General features: G+C 35.4%; 1 protein-coding gene and 1 long non-coding RNA gene across 5 annotated transcripts; one reads left to right on the top strand and one right to left on the bottom strand.

Moving 5' to 3' along the window:
- The first annotated feature begins 213 nt into the window (after positions 1-213).
- LOC141401182 (uncharacterized) lies at positions 214-1267 on the top strand. Its single transcript, XR_012412284.1, has 2 exons — positions 214-594; positions 659-1267. It is a non-coding gene; the product is annotated as an uncharacterized lncRNA (long non-coding RNA).
- Positions 1109-27725, bottom strand: LOC141401178 (E3 SUMO-protein ligase ZBED1-like). Of its 4 annotated transcripts, XM_073981115.1 has the most exons (9): positions 13712-27725; positions 11493-11664; positions 11041-11212; positions 10588-10759; positions 10135-10306; positions 5563-5887; positions 3689-5180; positions 3282-3434; positions 2492-3230 (listed from the first exon to the last, which is right to left on the bottom strand). In XM_073981115.1, the coding sequence occupies exons 4-9, from the start codon at positions 10606-10608 to the stop codon at positions 3051-3053; spliced, it is 2343 nt and encodes a 780-aa protein (XP_073837216.1). In that variant the 5' UTR covers positions 10609-10759; positions 11041-11212; positions 11493-11664; positions 13712-27725; the 3' UTR covers positions 2492-3050. The 4 variants fall into 4 exon arrangements, 3 of the variants coding, with proteins under 3 accessions (XP_073837218.1, XP_073837217.1, XP_073837216.1); XM_073981116.1 differs by lacking the exon at positions 5563-5887 and having other exon boundaries at positions 2491-3230; positions 3689-3956; XR_012412283.1 differs by lacking the exons at positions 2492-3230; positions 3282-3434; positions 3689-5180; positions 5563-5887 and adding exons at positions 1109-1903; positions 2359-2475.
- Between the last annotated feature and the right edge of the window lie 99 nt (positions 27726-27824).

Below are 27824 nucleotides of genomic sequence, written 5' to 3'. Positions count from 1 at the left end.
TTGCAGACGTCGGAGGAACCAATATTGGTCAACGGCGTGCATCATGGCTTACGGTAGTAAGTCACTGCTTACATAGCATGTCTGTATGCTTTATTCAGCAGCCCTGGCAACAGAATCGGATGCGGCAGCCTAATCTGCTGCTCATCTTAAACAACTATGATTAATGAAACCACAACAAGAAACAGAAATCAACTGATCAATAAGATGACGACCAGACAACGAAGCGAATCGATTTTTTCGGCGGCGGCGGCTCATTACTTGTAAGCCCACGGCGGCGGCGGCGCGGCCAATTTTGTCGGCGGCGGCTGAATTTCGGCGTATTATGTCAAAAGCAAAAATTTCCTTTATGACGAAAACAAAGGAAGAAAACAACAATTTATTGCGGCGATATAGTCAAAAGACTGGCCAAAAACCAATATAAATTCGGACAGGTGCAAATCTAAGGCACGGGAACAAAATATCTTTTAAATTGAAAAAAATTCTCTAAGTAATCGGCCTTTAACAAAGGGAATTTTCGGAACTTGGGGCACTATATTTTTCCCAGAAGAAAATAATCGTTGAAATTAAAGAAAGATAAGCCAATTCCTTGAAACCGTCTGTCATTCAACTATCTTATTTCAATTTGAATATACATACTCTATTTCCATTTTACTTTTAGGCTGCATCCGATGAAGGCTACATGTTCCTGTCTTTCCGGGGGGCATGATGCAGTCTCTATTGTCTGCCGGTATTCTGTTGCCCAGCATCAAAGAGCTTTTGGAGAAATGTAACAAATATGTATTTGGAAGAAAAATGCCAGCAAAATTATCTGCTGAAGACAAGAAACGATATGAGAAACTATTGGAATTATACAAAATTATTGAAGGGCATTTAGAAAGCGAAAACTTCAATGACTCAGCCAAAGAAAAGCGTGAGAAATTCCGTGTGGTTTTAGATGGCCAACCACCTGCAACTTTTGGCGAATAGCCAGCCCTTGATGCCCACATGTCCTACGTTGTACCTATTTTTCTAATTTGACTCTTATTTATTTCGAAATCAAACTTTATATTTATATTTAAAATGTGCCTTATTTAAAATATTTGTATACTTTTGGCCTTGGATTGAAAAATTTGTTTTTAAATGATAATCAATTGTAAGATTTATTTCTATATGGCATAAATTATACATATCAGTTTGTGCATTACGACAAAAAAGCGAATGCTATTAATGACTGTTTTACACATGGATAAATGAATTACAAATAAATTAATTATGTATATTTTAAAAATGCATTTTAATTAATATTGGAGTAATAATATATACACACATAATATATATTCCTCTTCTCTAGTCAGAAAGCTAAATTAATCGATGTTTTGATCTGTACTTTGTGGAGGAATTCAAAGACATACAACATGGCAGAAATACAAGGTAGTGGTATCCAGCCAGCTGTTTGAATATGAAATGTCAAACCCCATTGTAGTAAAATTATCTGGTATGTTCTGAGATACACTTCACCTCACGCCTCAAGCATTTTGATCACCCCATTTCCGCTTATTTTTCGAGTATTTTATAGACGGACTAGGGTGTACTCTTCTTTTCTAATACTATAATGAATCTTAGTCCCAAGAAATTCGCAAAAATAGGAGTAAATGGGGTGAACAAAATGATTGAAGCGTGAAGTGAGGAGTGTAGTGTGTCTCAGAACATACCCGTAGATACGCAGCCACTCCAGTCGGAGACCTTGATGTCCATTGAGATCATCCTGGTTATTCGGGGTTGTGTTGATTGTAGAGATGATTAAGGATGTGGTAAAGCTGTGATGCAGGTGGTTGGAGAAGATTGTTTGTAGAGATGATTGCTTATGTGGTACAGCTGTGATGAACATATGGTTGTATAGATCAAGGCTCATGGTCGTAGATTGCTGAAGAGAAAGTGTAAAAGATGTATCATTAATACAACTAAGATTAAGTGAATATATTTTCTAATGTTGTTGTATTGTTAGGCTATAGGCTTTTTAAGTAAAAGACTTGATGTTTAATTTTTCCAAGCCTTATTTGTTTCCAATATTTCGATTGGATTCTCCAATCATCTTCAGGGAATTAAAGGAAGAGTAATGGCTGTTTACAGTCCAAAGTACTATCTTTAAAAGATCTTTAAAAGATAGTACTTTGGACTGTAAACAGCCATTACTCTTCCTTTAATTCCCTGAAGATGATTGGAGAATCCAATCGAAATATTGGAAACAAATAAAGCTTGGAAAAATTAAACATCAAGTCTTTTACTTAAAAAGCCTATAGCCTAACAATACAACAACAGAAGAAATTAACAGAAGGCAAACTATTGGAAAAATACCAAACATATATTTTCTAATTTTACCAAAAGTTGTCTGGTGGTTGATCTGCTAGATGATTTATCAGCATTATAGTAAATAAATTTTCATGGATATCCAAATTCGCCAACATGTCAAGTCAAGAATTCATCATACAAGCACATCTAATGAAAATGAAATAAAAAAAATCAATAAATTTATAATAATGTACGTTTCTTATTTCCCCCCAATAACCAAGAAAATCTCTATTATCACGGATTAGAATTTATTATAAAACATTTTAATTTTTTTTTTTGAAATTTTTCAAACTTTTAAAGTTCACAATAAATTTATATTTTATATATACATATATCTTGTGTATATATGTTATATTTAAATTTCTATATGTTTTTACATATTTATTATATACATATATTTATCTTATTTATAAATATAAATTGGTCTTTTTTTGTTATTAAATATGCTTCTAGCATTTTGAGATCTTGTAGGCTCATAACAGTAGTTCTTATATAAATGTATAATATATACATCAGTTAACGAGTTTGTACTAATTTAATTAAAGCTTTTAAAATAATCTTCAGTCAGTTTATAGATATGGCATATTGCTTAATGCTATATAAAAGTATTTAATTCATATTTGGTATTTAAAATAATATATAATATATATTATATAATGGTCAACATTATAAGCATAAATTTGTTAATGTATGTAACTATAGTTAGTTTATATTGTTACATATTAGTTGACTGATTTATAGTTATCGTGAACAAATAACTGTTTTCGAACCGTAGATGGGTTTAAACGAGATCGCTTTTCTGTGATGCAGGAACCAGCGTATGAAAATGCTATTTCGGAAGATGCAGATGTTGCCGGTATGCCAAAGTAAATGTTTGCAAGTTCACCAACTCTAGGAAATAGCTGCATAGAGACATTAGTTTGGAAGGAAAAAGTCTACATAGGAGAACCTACCTTTATATGCTCCTTCCACCAATCAAGACTTTCGGTAATCTCTACAGGGATTTCGAAATATTTTGTTATTTCATGGCTAACGTTATCATTGCTTAAGTAGTTGGACGTTCTTTTGACAAAATCAATCATTTTTTGGCGATTGTTGGATATTTTCTGAGAAAAGATTAATATTGTTATAAATATGTGTACATATATGATTATATCAATGTAATGCTTTGTTTACATTTACGAAATCGAGTCGATTTCAACTGTCAACTCCTTAGTGTATACGTCGAATGAAAACTTATTTGAAATCCACTTGATTTCGTACACTTTGGAAGTGACAGATGAAATCGGCTCGATTTCGTGAATGTAAACAAAGCGTAAGTATTTATAAACAAAAAACAATCATTACATTCTTCGCATACCTCTCTTTTTCTTGGAGGCTCGTCTTCTTCTTCAGACGATGTTTTTGAAATGCCAAATTTTCTTATTTGGGAATATATTAGTTCCTCCTTCGACATATGTTCTTCGAAATCTTCGCCTAGAACATAGTTATCTTCTACCGAGTTTTTTGGAATTTTTTTAATATATTTTTCCAAAATATTCCAGTTCTTTTGGCAGGGATCCATAAGCGCTGCTACCACATGGGCTTTGGTTATTTTAAACCTGGAGTAGAAATGTTCTTTCGCGAAACTATAAAGATTAATATTGATTTCGAAAGATGCCTCTATTTCGTACTCATTAAATTTTGATAGGATAGTTTCAAGGAAGTATATACAACTTGGAAAGGTAGCGTAATCTTGGCCTTGGAGATGTATAGTGGCTTCTTCAAAAATGGACAAAAATTTTTCGAATTCCAATAATAAAGATTTTTCCATTATAGGAATGACCATGGGGGTTTCTGTGCATACATTTAAGAGCATTATATTAATCAAGTCAATATTTTGTGAGAAGCTTCTAATCATTCTCAGAAGCGAATTCCATCTTGTGGCCACTGAATTTTTTAGTCCCTGGAAAGTTTTGAGTTTAGTTGCTTCCTCAAGTTCTGCTTCGAGATCAGCAATATGGAAGTTTTCATCGGTTTCATTGGTATTGTCCACCTCGTAGATCTGGGTTATAAGGTCGCAAACATTTGCAATACCCTTAAGTTGTTGCAATTCTGATAGTTCTTCTCCTTTATAACGGAGTGTTTTAAAGATACACTTCAATTTTGTTATAACATTGTCTAGTATAGCGAACTCGGGATTTTTTAGAATATCGTGCACTATGAAAAGGTGCATAGAATGTGCCAAGCAATTGTATCTCGCTATACATTGCTTTTTTAGGCTGCAAACGATATTTGATCCCCCATCAGTTACGGCATTTGTGCATTTATGAAGAACATTAAAATTTTGCAAGCAGTTTTGGACTTGTTTGGTGATAGCAATATTGTCGTGTGGCTTTGGGAAATGGGATGTCATCAAAGAGAAATGTTTCATCTGGAAATCTTGACAAAAATGCACCTTTATGTTAATATATGACAGTTTTTTATATTTGTCACTCCACAAATCAAGAACCAATGTTAGATACTTTGCATATTTTAATTCCGTTTTTACTTTCTCGAGATAAAACTGGTAGACATCATCTAGGGCCTGTGTTGCTAATGTCTTTGAAGTAGGAAAATCTAAAGATGAATCGAAGTAGGAAACATATTTGCGGAAACCCTCCCTCTCAACAATATTGAAAGGTTGCAAATCTATGCAACACATTTCAGCCAATCTCCTGGCATTTCCAAATTTGGAGCATTTGCTGCTGTAAGCCTGTAGTACTTTTGATGTCGTTGCAAGAGATTTTTCGGCCGCTTTATTAGTAATTGGAATATTATGGACATTTTTCAAATGACTGATATGGTTTGAGGTGGAGGTGCTTTTGGCAAATCTAATTACAGTATTAAAATAATTTTATTATTAATAATACAATTGCTGTCAAAAATTAAAAATCTGGTATGTCATGGAAAACAATTCGAGTCGATTTGTTAAATCTAATTTGTATTCATTGTCCAACAAGCAAAAAACAAAAGAAGTTGGTAAAGATTAGTTATTGTGCTAATAGATTATTTTTATATGTCATTTATGTTGAAAAATTTAAATATAAACTGAACTCCATTTTATCACGACCATATTTTTTGATTTGATCGAAAAATATGCGTACTAAAGTTTGTACTTATTATTTTGGCCATATGTGTATGACTACGATTTATTGGAAATCCAGTCGAAATGGTTTCCATCACATTCCTGAATATGTAAAACTGAAATTTTACCTTTTTAGAATTGAGCTTTCCTCCAGACATATTTTGCAAAAAGTATACCCTGTTAAAACAGGTTTTTTGCCTACCACTAGAGTTCCGAAATATGTCCAACTCACCGCAGAAGCATTTTTGTTTATAATTACTTTTGCAAAGTTTTTGATTTCGGCTTTTTTCTTAATTAGGTCTTGATAATATGCGAAATCCTTAACAATTCCTACATCACATTCCTCAAAGCTATCCGATTCATCCTGCTCTTCTTCGATTCTTTCATCGACATTGGAATTTTGAAAAAAATCGGTCAAAGTTTTTTGGGTCATTTTGACAAAAGCGAGATAACCTATGAATGAAGAATTTTTCAACAGCCAACAACAATTATTAAATTAGTTGGAATAACAAAGTTTGAAATAAAATTATAGGTGAAATCTGGTGATATTTCCCCATGTTTTCAACAATCATAAACATTTTCGTATTTTTATAATTTATAATTGGTATAATTTATAATTGGTTCCATTGTTGTATAACGTTCTAGAGATATTTGACGTTGTACAATGGTTCCAAAAAAATAAAATATATATTACAAAATATTGAGCCTTTGATGTAAAAAGGGGTCATTTTGTCAAGACTATGTCTTCCAAACCGTTAGGAAATGTGAATTTATCTCAGAGGCACAGTTGTAGCTCTTTTCTTAAAGAACAAAAATTGTGAACACATATAATCCGTGAAATTTCATCCGCTAGGTCAAAATCGCCAAGTTAAAATTTCTTTTATTTTTTTTCTCGGATTTTGGTCTACAGATATCAAACCGATCAAATTTCAATAAAACAACCAACTAAAAAAATATGCCTCAGATCTCAATAAACATCTTTCTAGAACATACGAACTCTGTATTGAGATTTCTTAAAGGTCAAAATAGCAAAGCAATTTGGATTTTTATCCTATATTCTCTGGTTCTGATTCACAGATACTAACCTTTTGAAAATATTCAATTTGTACACTTTTTCTTCGATTCTGGTCCATAGATACCAAATCGCCCAAAAATTAAGGACACAATGAACTACAAAAAAGTACCTTAGATTTCAATAAACAAGTTTCTAGAACCTATGAAGATTCTAGGAACGATTCTTCTAGCTCGAAATTCGATTATTTTAGATCATTCTTTCCTGTTTAGGTCCGTAAGTAACAAACCTTTCAAATTTCGTTGATTTTTTAGCAGTTTGTTATTTCCAAACCTGAGCAGGTGGAAAGTTAAAAATAATTTAATTGTTCGTGAATTTCTGCCCTGAGAATCATCCATAGAAACACTATATGTTCTAGAAAGTTGTTTATTGAAATCATAGGGACATTTTATGGTTGACGGTATCCTTAATTTTTGGGCGATTCGGTATCTATGGACCAGAATCGAAGAAAAAAATTTAAAAATTGAATATTTTCAAATTTTTTTTGCTATTTTCATCTTTAAGAAAATATCTTAGTCATTTCTCATGTTCCAGAAAGTTGTTAATTGATGTCTTTGCTACATTATTGTAGTTGGTTGTTTTCTTAAATATTGAACGGTTTAGTATCTGTGGATCAGAGAAAACAGGATAAAAATCCAAATCAAGTCTTGATGATTTGTTGGTCTTCTATTACAATGAGGAGTGTGTAATGAAATTTCAAGGAGTGTTATATAATTTCATATTTTAATGACAATTAAATTTTGTCTGCCTTTGGAAATGCAAAGAAACGTAATTTGGGCTGTGGTAAAATAAACCACTTTTTTGTTTCTACTTGTTAAAAATCGAAAGTTTCGTTTTATATTTGGCATAAAATGTATTGAAGTTTTAGGGCGAAACCTATAGCTCTGCGTGTTACGTGTGCGTTCAAAAATACAAAAACAAAATACATGTATTTCAAATTGAAAACAACAAGAAATACATGTATTTTGTTTTTGTATTTTTGAACGCACACGCAACACGCAGAGCTATAGGTTTCGCCCTTAGAACACGGTTTCGAAAATCATTTTATGTCAAGAAATATCGGAAATTACGATGAATAATAAATTGTTAAGGAAGAAAATATCCTCGAAAATTACACAACATTGATCATATCAAGATTCTTGGCAAGAATTCAAGAGAATTTCCAAATCACCATTAACAACATCTTGTATTTCGCCATTGGTGGTTACATTGGCCAAATCATATAATTTTGTAATTTTTTATGTCTTGTTTTGACTAACTGAAATCATATTCAAAAAGTGCTACAAGCAGCTGTGAAGATAAGAATTGACGAGGGATTACATTTTATAGACTATTGATGAAAAAGGTCAACATTTTTTGGAAAAAAGTAATTTGATATGAAGCTATAAATATATAAAATTATTGTCTTGTTATATTTTACATTAAATAGAATATTATGTAATACGTAGTCATATAATAATAGTCAAAATTCAAGGCCATTGCAAAATACCACAGATTAAATAAAATGCATTTATTAGTTGTGTAAAAAAAGAGCATTAAGAACTTTATTATATTAACACAAATTATAAAAAGTTTCCATTAAATTCAATCGCAATTGGAATTACTTCCTCCGCTCCACTTCACTAATTATTTTCGTCTCGGGAATTACCACCAACAAGTTTGATACTTTTAATAATTTAAACATTCTTTTTGTAGGGGTCTCTGAGCAATTGCTTCTAAAATGTAATATACGGAGTGCATTTTTTACGACTCTGCATAGACTGCTTCAAAAAAAAAAAATTATGCAATCACTACTTCACATAGAACAACTTCAAAAAAATGTTGCTGGGAATGATGAATTATTTTGCCCATAAACAATTGGACAGTAAAGCAATATTGATAAATTACTTAACCCAACCCAGTTGTTCAATAAATAGCAATTGTCTACTTTGACATAGGCATGTAACTAGTTACTCATTGATCCTAGTTACTTTACACCCAAAAATGACACACAAAATAGCCTATAGCCCGCTTTTGTCACTGGAAATGGGCTTCCTTGGCTATCATGTCAATTCACTAGTTACTGGTAATGCGGCGTGTAAAATATTGACTATTTTATAGCCTACCGATGGATAGTGTAATAGACAATGTTCCTCTCTTGTAATCTCTTTTAAACATTATTTCTTTTTTTTTAACAAAAATAGAAAAAAATATTCTGTCATTTTGTCATATGCATATTTTCAAAAAGATTAGGAAACACAAATAATACGTCTTGGTAGCTGCAATATATTAGTGGTTAGTAAAGACATAATTTTGATGTTTTTCATGCAAATATAGGTTGATAAATAATTTCCCCTCTGGGATTATATAATATTGAAAAGGCGGCAATACCAGATTCATTATGTTTATGATTGAAAACAATCTTTTTAAAACAAAATAAAAAGTAATAAAATATGTTGTGAATTGTGTTTTAAATCTGAAATGTAATGCACTTTTGTGTGTTAATGCGGCTTAAAATAATTTTGAAATTGAACTTGGCATGTGTAAACACACAAGAAAACTGCATGCCAGTCGAACACTTTTCGGCATTTTCGAGTATAATACATGTACTCAATTGGCAACAATTTACTGGCATGTGTAACTGCAGCGTTACCCACAATATATTTACAAAAAAAGACAACAATTGTCTAATCAATAACACCCTAAGGAAGTTTAACACTTTTCCATATTATGTGTATACGCAAAACATTTCTCAGCACTTCAATATTGCTTTTCTTCGGAAACAAAAAAATTAAGAATATTTCCATAAATAGAAACTAATTCGACAATAATTTCACTGTTAACAATAAATCATTTGCCGAACGATATTGTCTCGCTCTTGGTTGTTACTATTTTTCCCAATGAAGATGTTAAAAAATTCGTAGGACATGTCATGTTTTGGATTCATTAATTATCGAGTTAAATCTCAAGATTATTCACTGGAATCGTGGTTTAGTTCATTTTATATATGATTAAATTTGGATATAGACATTTTTGCTCGGCACTTTTTTTAAATCTTTGATATAAATTACGTGCCATAATTTTTGTTTTTCTTAAAAATTTTACATGACTTGCTATTGGAATACTTGATTGTCAAAAGTTAAAAAAAATGTACTCCTGTGTGATACCCCCGTTTACACATGTAAGTAACTTGCAGACAGTTACCAAAACTACCTCCATATCTTAATTTTACACTTCAAAAGCAATCTTGATTCCAAATTACAGAAAGGCAGTTCACCCAAGTTTCAATTGACCAAATTTAGTACTATTTAGCACTCTTCATACCCATAAGTACGAATTTCCAAAACTCACGTAATGTCGCCAACATTACTGAGGGGTATTTTGCCACCGTTGAAAACTTGATGTTGCCTGGCTTGTGAAGCGTTCCAGGCGAGATTGCATACCATTGCACCTCGATGGCATCCACACATGTCATAACCAACATACCAGAAATTACTTTTATTATCGTTCAATTATTGTGGAAATTTTTAAATGTTAAAGTAAATAATATGATATAAGTTATATTCATACAAATGCAAGGATTTTTTAGAAAAAGTTCTAATTCCGAAAAATATATATATTAGATATAATTGTATGTTTATGTACTTACATATAATATACTCAATTTCATAGACTGGATTGACACCTTTTTTTGAATATTGAAATAACGCAAATAGATCTTGTGTTTTTTTGTTTCTGCTGCTGGCTTCCAAATAAGGTACTTTTTTAACACACGTTGCTGTGGCAAACAGCGATAGATTTTCCACAAAAAAGGATTTAGTCTGCAAATGAAAAGTTTATTAGAATTTAATTATCAACGATTATCCTGTCTGTTAATAGTGTGAAAGAAGTCATGATTTTTACAAGGGCATGGTGCAGTGATGTCATAACCAACATACCAGAAATTACTTTTATTATCGTTCAATTATTGTGGAAATTTTTAAATGTTAAAGTAAATAATATGATATAAGTTATATTCATACAAATGCAAGGATTTTTTTAGAAAAAGTTCTAATTCCGAAAAATATATATATTAGATATAATTGTATGTTTATGTACTTACATATAATATACTCAATTTCATAGACTGGATTGACACCTTTTTTTGAATATTGAAATAACGCAAATAGATCTTGTGTTTTTTTGTTTCTGCTGCTGGCTTCCAAATAAGGTACTTTTTTAACACACGTTGCTGTGGCAAACAGCGATAGATTTTCCACAAAAAAGGATTTAGTCTGCAAATGAAAAGTTTATTAGAATTTAATTATCAACGATTATCCTGTCTGTTAATAGTGTGAAAGAAGTCATGATTTTTACAAGGGCATGGTGCAGTGATGTCATAACCAACATACCAGAAATTACTTTTATTATCGTTCAATTATTGTGGAAATTTTTAAATGTTAAAGTAAATAATATGATATAAGTTATATTCATACAAATGCAAGGATTTTTTTAGAAAAAGTTCTAATTCCGAAAAATATATATATTAGATATAATTGTATGTTTATGTACTTACATATAATATACTCAATTTCATAGACTGGATTGACACCTTTTTTTGAATATTGAAATAACGCAAATAGATCTTGTGTTTTTTTGTTTCTGCTGCTGGCTTCCAAATAAGGTACTTTTTTAACACACGTTGCTGTGGCAAACAGCGATAGATTTTCCACAAAAAAGGATTTAGTCTGCAAATGAAAAGTTTATTAGAATTTAATTATCAACGATTATCCTGTCTGTTAATAGTGTGAAAGAAGTCATGATTTTTACAAGGGCATGGTGCAGTGATGTCATAACCAACATACCAGAAATTACTTTTATTATCGTTCAATTATTGTGGAAATTTTTAAATGTTAAAGTAAATAATATGATATAAGTTATATTCATACAAATGCAAGGATTTTTTAGAAAAAGTTCTAATTCCGAAAAATATATATATTAGATATAATTGTATGTTTATGTACTTACATATAATATACTCAATTTCATAGACTGGATTGACACCTTTTTTTGAATATTGAAATAACGCAAATAGATCTTGTGTTTTTTTGTTTCTGCTGCTGGCTTCCAAATAAGGTACTTTTTTAACACACGTTGCTGTGGCAAACAGCGATAGATTTTCCACAAAAAAGGATTTAGTCTGCAAATGAAAAGTTTGTTAGAATTTAATTATCAACGATTATCCTGTCTGTTAATAGTGTGAAAGAAGTCATGATTTTTACAAGGGCATGGTGCAGTGATGGTACTGACTAATTTCCATCGTAAGCACACTTTTTGCATTATTTTTTGTAGTAAATAAATATACATTCCATGGAATGTACATATTTTTAATTGATTTTTCGGTTCATTTAAAATTTGATTCTCATGCATGCATTTTGACGATATGGGAGAAGAAGGATTTTCACTGATATTTATGGCCTATTTCTCTAGGACGATTCAGATTAAAATTCTTTCAAATTACTAGCAAACTCATGTTTTTGTAGAACATTTTTGTTTGTCCCAATTTATATTGGGCGAGCTTCCTTGCGGCAAATTTTCTTTTCCCTTTTAAAATTGTCTCCTGCGTCTAAAAAAGTCCCAATCCACATTGGGCATTTTTACTTACGGAAAAAATTGCTCGTACTGACAATTTTCAGGCAATTTCTTTTTTATTTTCCATATTTGACATTATTTTCATTGTTTTGAAAACATGACTTGCCGGAAAAGAATTGCTTGTATAGACGCAGGAGACAATTTGAAACGAGACAAAAAATTTGCCACAAGAAAACTCGCCCAATGTAAATCGGGACTTTGATAAAAAACAAAAATGAATCAAGTGCGTATTTTAAAAAAAAAGTAGTTTGGTAATACTTCGATCATCTTAATGAAATTGATATATAATGACTATGAAAACAATGAAATCTTAAATCATTCATTATGTAATGGATTCAAATCGGACATTGTCAAAATGTGACGAACGGAATGCATTCCTAACTCTGCATGAACAACTTCTGAAAAAGCTATTCAATCACTATTTCTAATTTGAATATCTCCGCTTCTGGTAGGAGTATTCCAAGAGGAAAGCCCGTCATTGGAAGATCTCCTTTATATTGATGCAAAGTATGTTGGCGTAAGTGGGCAAACAACCCGAGATATCGCAATAGTCAGTAATATATCCAATTTTTCCATTTTTTGTAACCAAGCTACATGTTGGAATTTTGATCGGATAGTCACGAAATTTTGGGGGTTGATGGTGGCCCCGTAGAAGAAAAAGCCTATTGATTCTGGTGATAGTCGAATAATATTTAGGGGTGGAATGGAAAAAAAATATGTGGAAACAATATCAAGGTTTTATTCTTTGTGAATACATCGGCTTCTAGTATGGGTATTACCACAATAGCGGGTAATGCCTCCAATTCTTCCATTTTTTTGCAATTGCGTTACAGGTCGCAATTTTGATCGAATGGTCACGAAATTTTGGTTGCTTATGGGGGTCCCAGAGAGAAAAAAACGGAATATTATGTTTGGTGGTAGTTGGATTATATTCCTTAAAAAATGGGAACTCCTTTCCTTTACCGACCCACCTCAGAAAATTATGAAAAACATACCACATATAGTGCTTTTTATCCCGATTTCAATTATGTATTGCTTTTGTTGCGGAAATGTATACTTCCCGAGATATGGGCCCCCAAAGATCCCTAACCTATAACTTTGGCAAAACATCGCAGAAAATTATAAAAAAATACCATAGATAGTACTTTTTACGCCGAATCCAACGATGTATTGCTTAAGTCTTAAATTTCGGCCGAAGCCGGCTATTTATAGAAATATAGGTTAGGGCCTTTGTGGAACTTTCGAGGCCCATATCTTGGGAAGTATACATTTCGGCAACAAAAGCAATACATCGTTCATTGGTGGCGTTACTTTTATGTAGGTGAGCTATGTGTTTTTTCTTAATTGAGCAATAGTTTTCCCAAATTGTAAATTTCTTTTGTATAAACGATTTCTCGTTGACATAAGAGATTGATAATTTGGGAAAACTATTGCTCAATTAAGGAGAAACACATTAACACACCCATATAAAAGCAACGCCACCGTTAGAAACCATTTTTTTTACACATAAAATATTTAAATACATTACATTAATTATATTTATATATAAATATATTTAATTATGTTCATATTTCATATTAGAATTTTGTACTTACCTCAATGTTTCACAAAACCACAGCCACTTTTCTCCAAAGCACACAAACTTCACAATAACGGAATTCAACCAAACGCTCCTTCTGTTGCCGGCATGAAAGTGAACTTTTTTACTTTTTTCGTATCTACCTAAACGCGTGGTCTGGCTTCAAAACGTTTCTGATTGGCTAAAAACCAGATTTTTTCGTAAACGTAAAATAACGGCACTTTTTATTCTGCAAACCGAGTACAGGTTTTGATTAAACCTGTACTCGGTACAAGTAAATCGATTAATTTTATCGGCGCGCGCGTTCTTCAGCCGATTTGACGGCGGCGATTTTTAGCCGATTTTAGCCGATGCAATCGGCGGCGGCTAAACCCTTAAAAAAAGTGGAGCGGCGGCGCGCCGCCGATTTGAAATCGACTCGCTTCCACGTCTGATGACGACTTTTGGCATGAAATCAAGGATACGAATTGGAACATGGAATATCAGGACGCTCTTGAAAACATCAAGGTTAAATCAGGTGTGTAAAGAATGTTCATTATACAAAATAGAAATTTTGGGCCTAGCAGAAACACGTTGGCCAGAGCAAGGTGAATTCCCAACAAACAACAACTTCACACTTTTGTTCTCCGGAAAACCGAAAGGCCAAGCTAGAGCCAGTGGTGTTGGCCTCTTATTATCCAGGTATGCACAAAAAGCGATGTTAGATTGGAAGCCTCACAGATTGCATTATTGAAGCTCGGTTCAGGACGAAGGCCAGAAACATGACTATAATACAATGCTATGCGCCCACAGAAACAGCCGAACTTGCGGCAAAAGAAGAATTTTATAACAGCTTAAATTCAGTACTGACAAATATACGGCGAGGCGATATAGTTATGCTTATGGACGATTTTAATGCCCAAGTTGGCGGAGACAACACCAATCTCCAAAATGTGATAGGTACCCATGGAGTCGGACGTTTAACTGAGAATGGTAAACTTCTTGCAGAAACAGGTTCTACGCACAATCTTCTGATTGGAGGTACGCTATTTCCGCATAAAAGAATTCATAAAGTAACTTGGATATCACCGGACTACCACACGGAAAACCAAATCGGTCATATTTTGATAAGCAAGAAATGGAGAGGCTCTTTACTCGACGTACGAACCAAAAGGGGAGCGGATGTAGGAAGTGATCATCATCTTATTGCAACCGTCCGTTTAAAAATAGCTTCAATAAAGAACGACGACAAGCATTCACGGAAATTCGATATTGAACGTCTAAAAATCAGGGAAGTTGCAACCGCATTTGCAAACCCACTAAGAGACGCCCTCAACAACATCCCCGCTGAACACCGAACCTCATGGAGTACTGTCAGAGATCTATATCTAACATCAGCAAAGAACAACATTGGATATGCCAACAGTAAAAGGAAGCCCTGGAGTTCAGATGAAACTTGGACTAGAATAGAAGACAGAAAACTTGCTAAAGAAGCGATAAATGTTGCAAAAACGAGGAATGCAACGATTGAGAAAAGAAATGAATACAACAGATTAAACCGCGAGGTAAAGAAAAGTGCCCGCACAGATAAACGGTAACGCATCGATTCTATTGCAACGGAAGCCCAGCGAGCAAGTGAAACAAATCGCAGACGTGACTTATACAAAGCCACAAAGCTGTTATCAAACCGACCTTTCACAGCTGTCAAACCTATCAGGGATGATGACGGTACCCTGATCACGGCAAAAAACAAACAAATCGCTGTCTGGAAAAGCTTCTACAGTGAACTGTTATCAAACGATACGGCGAATGATACCGAACTCCAATGTAACTGCGAATCACACAGTGAAGACCGAAACATGGAAACCGTCATCCCCTCCATAAACGAGGTAGTTCACGCGATAAATGCATTAAAAAACAACAAAGCAGCTGGAGTGGATAATATAGCTGCAGAGCTGATGAAAGCTGACCCTCTAGGGAACAAGGGAGATTTGTCTAGATGCACAAATTGGCGAGGTATAATTATATTGTGCACCATCAACAAGGTTATAAGCTACATTATAAACCATAGGATCAACAAAGCATACCCTGAGCTGTGTCGAGCAGAGCAAGCTGGATTCGGTCCCCACAAATCATGTGTGGATCACATCAACAGCCTTCGCGTAATAGTAGAACAAAGTGTCGAATATCGTTCTCCACTATATCTTATATTTATCGACTTTCAGAAAGCTTTTAATAAATTACGACATGACGCAATATGGACTGCAATGCGGTGCAAAGGGTTCCTCGAGAAAATAATTGAGCTTATCAAATGCCTATACAACCAAGCAAGCTGCCGTATACTGCACGAGGGAGTTCTTAGTGATGAGGTCTTTATCAAAGTAGGAGTAAGACAAGGCTGCATATTATCCCCAACGCTATTCAACATAGTCCTAGATGTTGTCATGAAAGAAACACTCCAAAACCAAAGGGGAATTAGGTGGGGCCTGCATGGATTTCTGCAAGACCTTGACTATGCTGACGACATCTGTTTACTCGCTCACACATACGATGATATGGAGCGTAAACTCAGCTCCATAGCTAAAGTTGCCGCATGTGCCGGATTATTTATTAACATCGAAAAAACAAAAGCAATGCGAGTAAATACATCAAATAATCGCGTATTTCATATAAATGGGAAAACGCTGCAAGATGTACAATCCTTTACATACCTTGGTAGCACTATCACAAACAACGGTGGAAGCGCAGACGATATCGAGAGCCGTATAAAGAAGACACAGCAAGCTTTTGGTCAACTAAAGAACATTTGGACATCTTCATCTATTTCAATTCGAACCAAAGTACGCATCTTTAACTCAAACGTAACCTCAGTCCTTCTATATGGATGCGAAACATGGAACGCGGCCCCTCATCTCATACAGCGACTACAAAGCTTCAGCAATCGCTGCCTTAGACGCTTGTTAAGAATGTACTGACCCAAAAAAAAAAAAAAAAACATTGTTCCACAACATCCCATACGGGACAAGGGAGACTTCTCTCATTACTGGCCCAACACAATATCAAATAACAGGCTATGGGAGATGACGACTCAAACACCAATCTATATGAATATCATGGAACGGAAATGGAAGTGGATAGGGCATACACTGCGGAAGTATCCCAGTGATATTACGAGACAAGCCATTGAATGGAATCCGCAGGGATGTCGAAGAAGAGGAAACCACTCTAATGTACATATGTATGATGAATACAATAGACCTGGAGTTTCAGAAAGGAGTGGATGCAGTTCTACAGCGCATCCTTAAACATAACCTTAAAAACTGAGTATACCATAATGTGTTTAGCCCACCGTTAATTAACAATAAAACTTTCATAACACATTATTGTTTTGTTGATATTATTTTGATTTTATTTTCTTTTATAGTTGTATGAAATTATAGTATTGTTATTTTGTTGTTGTTATTATTATTATTTTTATATATAGATTCGAATTGTATTTAGCATAATATTAACAATTAAGTAGGTATATAAGTATATATGAATGTATGTTAGATTTTTGGGGGATTATTTTAAGAGAATTATATATTTTTGATTTATTTGAATATTGTTATTAAACAAAAAATGTTTTCAATATTGTTATCTTTTTGTTTATTTGTTTCCTTATTTCCAAGTTGGTGTGCTTCACTTTTAATTTGGTTGGTGCGTTTGTTTGTTGTTGCAATTGTTTCATTTGATGTAAAAAAATAATGTTGTTCTCTGTTTTTCTTGCTATAACATCCATCATCAAGTGTTATAAAACTCTTCTAAATTTGTCTTTTTTTGTAGCAGGGACCATCATTTTCATAAATCTGTATTGAGTTTTTGTTTCATTTTCATAGCTATTATTTTGTTGTTCCTTTCTATTGCATATAGAGAAGTTATTGGGGTATATAAAGACATTTATATTTGTGAAAAGAGGTGATTATTTTCCTATACAACTTTGCTGTCTGTCTGCTTATAAGAAGTGCTAATTACGTTTACAGTTTTTTTTTTTGAATTTTTCATTATTATTCCGTGAGTATTTTTTTTTCCAAAAAGTAATGGGATTTTAAGGTTATGTATGTACTAGTATATTTTTTTTTACAAAAACAACTATTATAATCTAATGGTGTTCTATAATTATTTGTTATTATTGTTTTGCATTCATTTTTTGAGTATTTTATGTACTTGTATTTTTTCTAAAGGTGAGAATTAGTATTTTTTTTTATTGTTATATTAGAAAGTACCAAAATTATATTTTCGTCTTAGATTCATTTTCGGGTTTCCTTATACTTCCTTTTGTTATTTCCATTTATCTTTAGCTTGTTATCAAATGCACATTCATAAACAACAATTATTTTATATATATTTTATTTTACCACATATTAAAGTTTTATGTCAAAGGCATGCACCACTTACATACTTATATATTTTATATATAAATTATATACTTACTCACAATACACATTTCATTTTGTATATATTTACAATTATTTTTCCAGAGCTCATCATTGCTAACTAGGAAAATAATATCAAATTTAAAATTAATTAACAAGAGAAGGAAATGATAGGAAAAATCAATGGAAATTAAGTGATGTTATGTAACGATTTACTTGCTTTGTAATGTCACACAAATATTTAAGACATTTGGTGTGTCTTTTTACTTACTAAATGTTGCTGAAACATTTTTTTCAGCAACTTTTCCTTTATTCAACTGTCAAAATCTGCAACATTAGTAATAATTATTACTAATTATCACGTAAAAAGACACAGCTAATAATATATAAACAAGTAAAGAAGTATCAATTAGCTTTGCCGATAGAAAAGATAAAAATCCTCAACCTGTGACTGTATGGAAATAAAAAAAATAATAAAAACAATAAAAGATCCCTAATTTAAAAAAAATTATATAGCATTTTCGTGGATGACAAAAGAAGTTTCGGATCTTTTCAAGAGTTGCACTAATTTGGGTCATTTCGGCGCCCATATTTCAAACATTATCTTGTCATATTTAGTCACGATTACAATGATCATCCACTATCAAAATGTCCACATGATCGCAGAAGTGTGACCTTAAACTGATTTATTCCGATAGTTATAGCGCCAACCAACCATTTTGGTTGGTCATCATAGGATTTTTTGAGCTTTGGCAGCATGGACATTGCCCACGAAAAACGTATATTGTTGTAATCAGAGTCACAAGGACTATATCCGATGTAAATTTCAAAACAATCCTCGAACAGCCCTTAAACGGTACTAAAACAAAATTATGAAATTTTGTGAAACAGATACCTGAAGATGTTGTCCGATATTTTTGAAATTCTTGAAACTTGATGTATGCTGGAGAGAAATATTGTGATGTACAAAGTTTGGACCAATGTCAGCCACTTCTTTTGATTATCGTGACCAAGAGCCAGCCAGCGCTCCAGACAGCCGGACATCACTAAATAGACATCAAAATGTCTTAAATTTATTTCGTCCATATGTAACAAAACTCTTGTTTCAATGAACACAAACACATAAATCCACTGTCGCACTGTTCACTACAAGTGAGTTCTCTCACTTCTTTTTTAAGTTGAAACGAAAGACAAAACTCAGTAAACGTGTCAAGGATTATGCTGGAAGAGAATGAATGATGATCCAAACTCCAGACATAACAAAGCTAGTAGAGGACGCCAAATTTCCGATGGATGGATCAAGAGAAGAAGATAGACGATCATTGCTCAAAATAATTTTTTAAGAATTGCAAAAAAAGACAAAAAATGTAATTGATCTCACGGCAGCGGGTTCTCTGTACCGGATTGACCCGGGACCACACGACATCAGCGTTCCGACCAGCGGCTCGCACCTCAGTGTACATGTGTTTGTATTTGTTTCCATTTTGTGTGCTGGGAGCGGCATATCCCGTAATGTCTGGTCCGGATTCTTTTCTTTCTTTCTTTTGGACGGAGGAAAACCCAGGACCAATATATTTGTGCTCGGTTTGTCACATCCGCATCTTCACCCATATCCAATCTTCGGTGAGATGCTATAGATGTCGGGAGTGGGTGCATTTAAGGGGTTGCTGTGGACTTGCCCACGCGAGGGACTATGATAGGTACTATGTTGCTGCATGCTGCGCGAACAGAGCCCCCAGTGAGTCGTCGTCAGATTACGAAACTCCTTCGTCGTCGGATTACGAAACTCCCCCGCAGCCGTTGTTGTTCCAATCCCAGAAAATGCATCCTTTTTGCAATTTAATTGCAATGGGCTCCGAGGTAAGATCGATGAAATAGTGGACTTTATGAATCGGAAGAATATCAAGGTCGCGGCGGTGCAGGAAACCATGCTGAACGACCACAGCTCAGTACGTTGTGATGGTTACAACGTAATAAGGAAGGATCGCAGATCCCAGATGTTTAGATGGGGGATTAGCTTTCCTTTTGCACCAGTCTGTTCAATACAGACCTATCTCACTTCAGCCCGCCTCTAATGACCCGTACATGGAATGTATGGGGGTAGCAGTCAGGTGTGGAACTGCCAAGATAGAGTTGCTGAACGTATACATCCCGCCGAGAAATAGCTGTATCTCAGATTATAAGCCTGACATTAGCTTTTGGAAGGTCATAATCGTCTGGTCCTGGGGGACTTTAATGCGCATCATGAGATGTGGCATTCGGCCCTCGGAAACGGCCAGAGAGGTATAGCGCTGGCTGAGCAGATTGATAGCTCTACGTTTTTCTCGGTCAATGAGGACGCCTCTACCAGAATTAGAGGAGCGTGTCACAGTTCGCCAGACATACCGATCGTGTCACCTGGTCTGACAAATGACGTCACCTGGCAACCCGTAATTTCCCTTGGTTCAGACCATCTCCCCATAAATGTCCCCTTCAGTAGACCACCCGATTTCATCACTTCTGAACGCCGCACATTCGTCAATCATGGGAAAGCTGATTGGCCGAGTTTCAGAGAGTTCACCAATCACCGCTTCAGAGAATTGCCCAATCCTTCTGATGTTCGGGTAGCGTAAAGGACGTTCCGAGACATCATCAATGCTGCAGCCGCTCGCCATATACCTGCTGGTCGAATACCCGAAGTAAGACCAAATTTCCCAGCAGAGGCGACGGGATTAGCAAATGAGCGTGATGAGCTTCGTCAAACCAACCCCGACGACCCCAGGGTCCCCAGTTAACAGGCTGGTGGGCGAGCATAAGCGGAACAAATGGTTAAATCATCTGAAGAGCTGCAACATTGGAGCCGGTATAGGTGAATTGTGGGCAACGGTTAAGTCACTCTCGAACCCTGGAAGAAGGGAAGATAGGACCTCAGTCACGTTTGGCGACGTTACGTTGACTGACCCGAAGAGGTGCGCAAGTAATTTCAATCGACAGTTTGTCGAGCATCCCGAGAGTGACAGGGCGAAGAGAAGAGTATTACGTCGCATCAGATCTCTTCCTGCCGAGGATGAACCACCACAATTTACAATGGATGATGTTGCCAATGCCATCAGGAACGCTAAATCATCCAAAGCGTTGGGCCCTGATGGAATCTCCATGGTAATGTTGAAGCAGCTGGATGAGCCGGGAGTCGAGTATCTCACCAAAGTCTTCAACTTGTCGCTAGCCACCCTCGTTGTTCCCGAAGTCTGGAAAATGGGCAGGGTGGTCCCACTACGGAAGCCAGGCAAGGATGCCAGCAAAAGTGAATCGTACAGACCGATTTCGCTTTTGTCGCCCGTAGCAAAGACACTTGAGGCCTTGATCCTCCCCAGTATCAGAAATAGCTATCAAGTTGCCGATCATCAGCATGGATTCCGTATGCAGCACAGCACGACAAGAGCGCTGAACGCCATCTCCACACATATTTGTCGGAAAGGCAGTGTGATAGAACAGTGATGGTGGCGCTTGACTTATCAAAAGCCTTTGATACTGTCAAGCACTCCACGCTGTTCGAGGACATCGAGCAGACAACCCTCCGGCCAAGTCTGAAACGTTGGATAATCAACTATATGTGTGGTCGCCAATCGTATGTGGAATTCAGGAACAAGAAATCCAAGCCCCGTAGAGTGAAACAGGGAGTTCCCCAAGGAGGGGTGATATCTCCGGAACTGTTTAACCTCTACCTTTCCTGTATTCCGCCCCCTCCAGAGGGCATTGAGATCGTAACGTATGCGGATGATTGTACGATCCTGGCGTCAGGTACCTACCCTGATGACATCTGTGAGAGACTGAACTCCTATTTAACCGATCTTACCACCTCTTTCCACGCGAGGAATATGCAGATATCCGCCACTAAATCGACGGCCACACCGTTCGCCACATGGACGGCGCAGTATAGAAGAGAGTTGAATATCATGGTCGATGGTAGCAGAATTCCGACCACAAACTGCCCCAAAATTCTGGGGGCACATTCGACACCACTTTCACGTCCGCGCATGCCACAGCTATCTGCGGTAAACTGAAATGTAGGTACAAGGTCCTCAAGTCCCTAGCCGGCAGCACTTGGGGTGCAGATAAAGAAACCTTGTTGACCACGTATAAAGCGATAGGTCGGTCTGTGGTAAGCTATGCGGCGCCAGTTTGGTCCCGAATTTATGTGACACGCAGTGGGATAAGATTAAAATTTGTCAGAACGCCGCCCTGAGAACAGCAACAGGGTGCCTCCTCAAATCTACAGTGGACCATCTACATGAGGAGGCAAAGATTCTTCCAGTACGACAACATAATGAGATGCTATCGTTGCAGTACTTGCTCGTGTGTTACCGTGAGAGCCATCCCAATCACCATCTGCTGGCCACCGATACACCCAGGCATATCAAGAAGGATATTCATGCTCTAGAGACGACGGTCCAACAATATCGGAGAGAACCTCTAGATCAACAGGCATATCAGGCAGGTTTGAACAGCATTCACACGGACACAGTTGCAAAGACCATAAGCAATTATTGTGTGAATGCAGTCATCGGAGCACATCCCCCATCTATCGCAGCTGAAGAGCGTCAGCTGCCACGACAAACCAGAGTAGTTTTGGCTCAATTACGCTCAGGATATTGCAGTCGCCTAAATTCCTATTGGGCGGGAATCGATCGCGCCGTGCACATCTGTATGCGACATGGGCCCGCACGATACTATGCACCTATTCAACTGCCCCGCCAAGCCTACTCATCTGAATCCAGTGGATCTGTGGTTACATCCCATCGAAGTAGCCAACTTCCTGGAACTGGAGATAGACCCAGAGCCAGATTGAACAGGAGAACGAACATACAAACATAATAATAAAACACTGTTACAACAACAACAACTCCTGCAGGTACCTCCCCCACAAAAGTTCAAAAATGTTAGGAAAAATTTTACGCGCGATAACTCTTGAAGGGAATGACCGATGTAATCCTTACTTTGCACATCCACTACCAGATATAGATCAGGTTCGAATATTGACTATATTTGCCTACTCCTTCAAGTACCTCTCACACAAAATTTCGGATAAGTTCACTTTAAGACCTGCTCTCCAATCACTTTGATTTTTGTTGAAGCGATTTGCATTCGTTACCTCCAATGTCGTATTGGAGGTAACGAATGCAAATGGTAAAAGCCCGAAAGGTGTAAAAAACCCCTATGTCACCATATGTGGCGGTCGGAGAGCACGATGACACTGGAACTGTTCAACCGGTTTGGTCCAACATTTGGTCTTCGTCATATTATATCCAAACTTAGTTTCATGGGGCAATACCGGTCCACAACTTCCTGTACTTCTCCCGAATATTTAAAAAATGTCTCTAAAATGCCAAGAGGATATCACTTGAATGGGCAATCAATTTGGTCCAAACTGTGGATCTCCTAATATTTTGTCAAAATTTAGTTTAACTTCTAAAATGGTACATATGGGTCCTCTCAAAGGGAACCTCCCCAAAAGAAGTTCAACATTTTTGTCATAGTGCAGTTAATTCCTAAGCAAAATTGACCATATGGGGATTAAGGTGGTTGCTTATGCGGACGATGTGGTAATGCTCGTCTCTGGTTTATTTCCGTCCGTGCTGAGTGACATCATGAGCGGAGCCCTGAAATCACTGGATACTTGGGCCACAAGTAGTGGTCTGGGGGTGAATCCAGGGAAGACTGAGATGGTGCTATTTACTACAAAAACCAAATATGCAATCACCAATCTTCCTCGACTACGAGGTCAAGAAATACCACTATCAGATCACGCCAAATACCTAGGCGTTATTCTCGATTCAAAACTGTCATGGAAACGTAACATGGAACATCGTGCTCATAAAGCAACCGTTGTATACTACACATGTCGCAAAATGTTTGGGAGCCGCTGGGGTCTCAAAGCCCAAAATGGTGTTATGGATGTACACCAGCATAATAAGACCAATACTCACATATGGAGCACTAGTTTGGTAGCCAACAGTGGGAAAGAAAACAATTCAGAGAAAACTATACAGCATACAAAGATCGGCATGCATCGGGGTGACAGGGGCAATGAGAACTTGTCCGGCTGAAGCCCTCAATACAATGATGCATATACTGCCAATAGATCTACACATCAAAGCAACTGCGGCCTGCAATGCTGCAAGGCTACGTGCTCTAGGAACGTGGAGAGACAGAGCTTACGGACATGCCTGTGTGCTTCTCAAACTACCAAGAAAAATAGCAACTAATGCTGATTACTGCACACCTGCAATAACTTTTGATCAGCCTTTTAAAGTTAAATTTCCAAGCAGGAAAGAATGGAAAAATAGAACTCCACTGACGGGGTACGACATCAGTGTATACACGGACGGCTCTAAGATGAATTGTGGAGTCGGCTCTGGTGTCTACTCGGAAGAAGCAAACATATCTAAATCCACAAAGCTACCTGAAGATTGCAGTGTTTTTCAGGCGGAGATACTGGCTATAAAGGAAGATTGTAATATACTTCTACAGCACCCCTCACCAAACTCAATAGGAACTTTTGTCGACAGTCAAGCGGCGCTCCTAGCATTGAAGTCAAACATTGTCTCATCAAAGCTGGTGAAGGAATGTAAAGAAGAACTTGCTAAGCTAGGGCTTCTGACCAGAGTAGTTCTTACTTGGATCCCAGGTCATAAGGGTCTTGTTGGAAACGAAAAAGCAGACGAACTAGCTAGAGCGGGATCTGCCTCTAACGAACTTCCAAGGGCGTCAGTCGCAACACCAATGGGAGTAGTTAAAGGGGATATCTTCAAATACTATCTTTCACAAGCAGAGATCAGATGGGACAAGACTGAAACCTGCAAAATATCAAAATCTACATGGCCACACTACAACATCAAACGTACAAAGTTCCTGATTAGTCAAAATCGACGGAACCTGGCAAGACTAATTGCGGTGCTAACCGGTCATTGGGCCATTGGTAACCATGCAAAGCGCTTACATATTCCACACAATGACTACTGTCGCAGCTGCGGTTGAACACCTCCTCTGTTCCTGCCCTGCACAATTGCAAAGAAGATTTAAAACTCTTGGACGACCGTTCCTACACGATCTTGCTGAGACAACCGAACTAGGTCTGGGGGACCTTCTGAGGTTTCTCAATTTATCAGGCTGGATATAATTTACCAACATATAACGGAAAAACAATCTCTACCCGAGTGGTGTGGTTTTCAAAACGGTATATTTTAACATACTAATTGAGGCTATGAAGATTATAGCCACCACGTAAACCAACCAACCAGCAGTTAATTCCTAATCCACATTTTTGTCGGCAAGTTCAAATGTCCAAAAAGGGCCACTAAATTCAGAAGAGACCTTAAATACATTCGATCTGTCCGTAGGTGAAAGTTTCACTTCAAAGCTGACTGACACTTTTTTGCTTGTTTCGTTAAAAAATACTCAAAATGGCAAGAAAATTCGTCGATTTTGTGTGGAGTTAATTAATGATTCGTGTTGCTATTGAAAATAATGGTTTTAGACCCCAAGTATGTTTGTTTCAGACATTTTGGAGATCATTTAGCCATGTCCGTCCGTCTGTCTGTCTGGCTGGAGCACACTATAACTCTCGACCGGTGAACCGATTCGGTCTAATATTTGGCTTTCGTAATATTGTGTCCAAACTTATTTTCAGGATTCTACGTACAATAATGAACCGATTTAGATAAAAATTGAAATACAAGGTTTTCTAAGAGAAATGTATCTCCTTTCCAAATGTTTTCAATATACATATGTCCACATCTTAACATAGCCCCACATATAACGGTACCTCATAATTAAAGGGTTTTTAAGGTTTCTGGCCACATTTTTATCCAACCAAGTTTTAATATAGGTCCACATTTTGATATACCCCCCATACAACGATACTGCCGCTTTGAGGTTATAAATTTAAAAATATATGAATTGTCTGTAACTCTGCAAAATAAGGTGTCTCCATTTGATAAACATATCCCCCAAATTTCATAACTCTATGTTCATTCGTTTAGAAAAAATAGATTTTTTCACACAAAAAACCGTTTGAGTTTGAAAAACTCTTCTTAGTTCCGCTTGTTCGAGAAATGTTCAGTTTGTCGACAAAAAATTAAGTAACACCTACACAAATAATAAAAATAAACAATGAGTTGTTCATTTACTTACCGTTGGTCATGTAAGGTATTACGAAACCAATGTCACAACTGGTACATTTCTGCTTATTTTCTTTGGACAGCTTTTGATAGAAAAATTGAAATCATATGAAAATGTCGCAAATGTAAACAAATCCAATACGAGAATACTTGAAATAATCGATTTTTACAATGGTCTTGACATTTGCGGTAATTGATTATGGATATTTTGAAACGAAAAAAATAATACAGAAAGAAAAACGAAATTAATAAAGTATGCAAAAACAATTTGTTTAATGTTTGTTTTGTTTTCAAATATGTATTTTATTTCTTTTTGCTTTGTTTTTGTATATATTAAGGTTATGTTATTTTATATTTATTTATATGTATGTTTAGTTTTTGTATATTTCTAAAAAAAAAACTTTGAGTTATTCGAAAGATGAAAAAAAAAAACAAAAAACAAAAAATAAAATACAAATTAAAATTTATTGGTTTTATGTGTGTATGTTGCATGTGTTTGTTTTTTTTTTGTTTGTTTGTTTTTATGTAATAATAAAATACTTATTATTTAGAATCACTCAGATAGCACTTAAATATTACTTATTTTACAAAAATAATATATATGTATCATAAAATAATAGTTATAGTAATAATAATAATAATGGTACACAATAATAATAATTATATAAATACAAAAGAAAATCGTTTACATTGCAAAATAATTAGAATTATAATTAGAATAATATAATTGTAATAATACTAAAATTAAAGCTAAAAACTAAAGATTTATTTTTAATTTATAATGTAGGGTTTATTTATAAAAAAATTTAATTGCTTTGAAAGAAATAATAATAAAAGTAGAGGGACTTGCATTAATGGTTATGGGGTATGTATCGTATGAGTGTTGTGTGAGGGAGGGGATAGTGTGTTGTGATAGTGACAAGTGGTTGTGTTTTGCAAATGCAATCGTCGTTTTGGAAACCTAAAGTCATTTAAGGGTTAATAGTTACATTTTTAAAAGGTCAATAGTTGTGTGTATAGCTAAGTAGATAACTACATAGTTATAGATTAGTCCACTATCTGTTCGGGTTTTATTTTTTGGAAACATTTTTTTTTCTTATTTCTACATGACTGGGAGTAAACTTGGCTTTTTTACTGGCCGAGAGTTTTGAATTAAACAAAAATTAGAAATTAGAAAAAAGTTAAACAAATAAGACAACTTTTAAATTGCAGCGAAGTAATACTTCTTAATTAGAATTTAGCTATATATTTTGTTTCTCTTAACATTTATTTGTTTCACTTGCTTTGCGCCTTAGTTCCTTAATCGATGCTGTTTCACAAACACAAAAAAACATACAAAAACTTTCTTTAATTTCCGTCCGTGTCATCGTCACTTTACTAAATGTGTGTTACACCATTTTTTCCTTTACTAAACATAGAATTTAAATAATTTACATTAGATTTGTTTTAATAATTTATAAATATTTTTTGTTGTTGTTTTCTACTACTTTTTTGTTAACTGAGTATAATTATATAACTGAGCACACATAAATTTGTTTTTGTTGTTGAATGATACTAAAAACACTGGTTTCATTTC

Source organism: Musca autumnalis, unplaced genomic scaffold (assembly GCF_047663935.1).
Source record: "Musca autumnalis isolate F117 unplaced genomic scaffold, ASM4766393v1 scaffold_4, whole genome shotgun sequence".
In the NCBI taxonomy this organism is placed as follows: domain Eukaryota; kingdom Metazoa; phylum Arthropoda; class Insecta; order Diptera; family Muscidae; genus Musca; species Musca autumnalis.
Note: the sequence above shows the minus strand (reverse complement) of the source record. Positions and strands in the feature narration are given on the sequence as shown.

Excerpts from the sequence above, each read along its gene's own strand:
- LOC141401178 (XM_073981115.1), bottom strand. The coding sequence starts at position 10,608 with ATGAAATTGAGTATATTATAT. Across the intron at positions 5,181-5,562 it reads GAAAGCTCAATTCTAAAAAG|ATTTGCCAAAAGCACCTCCA; the intron begins GTAAAATTTCAG and ends TACTGTAATTAG. Across the intron at positions 3,435-3,688 it reads AGCCTCCAAGAAAAAGAGAG|AAAATATCCAACAATCGCCA; the intron begins GTATGCGAAGAA and ends ATCTTTTCTCAG.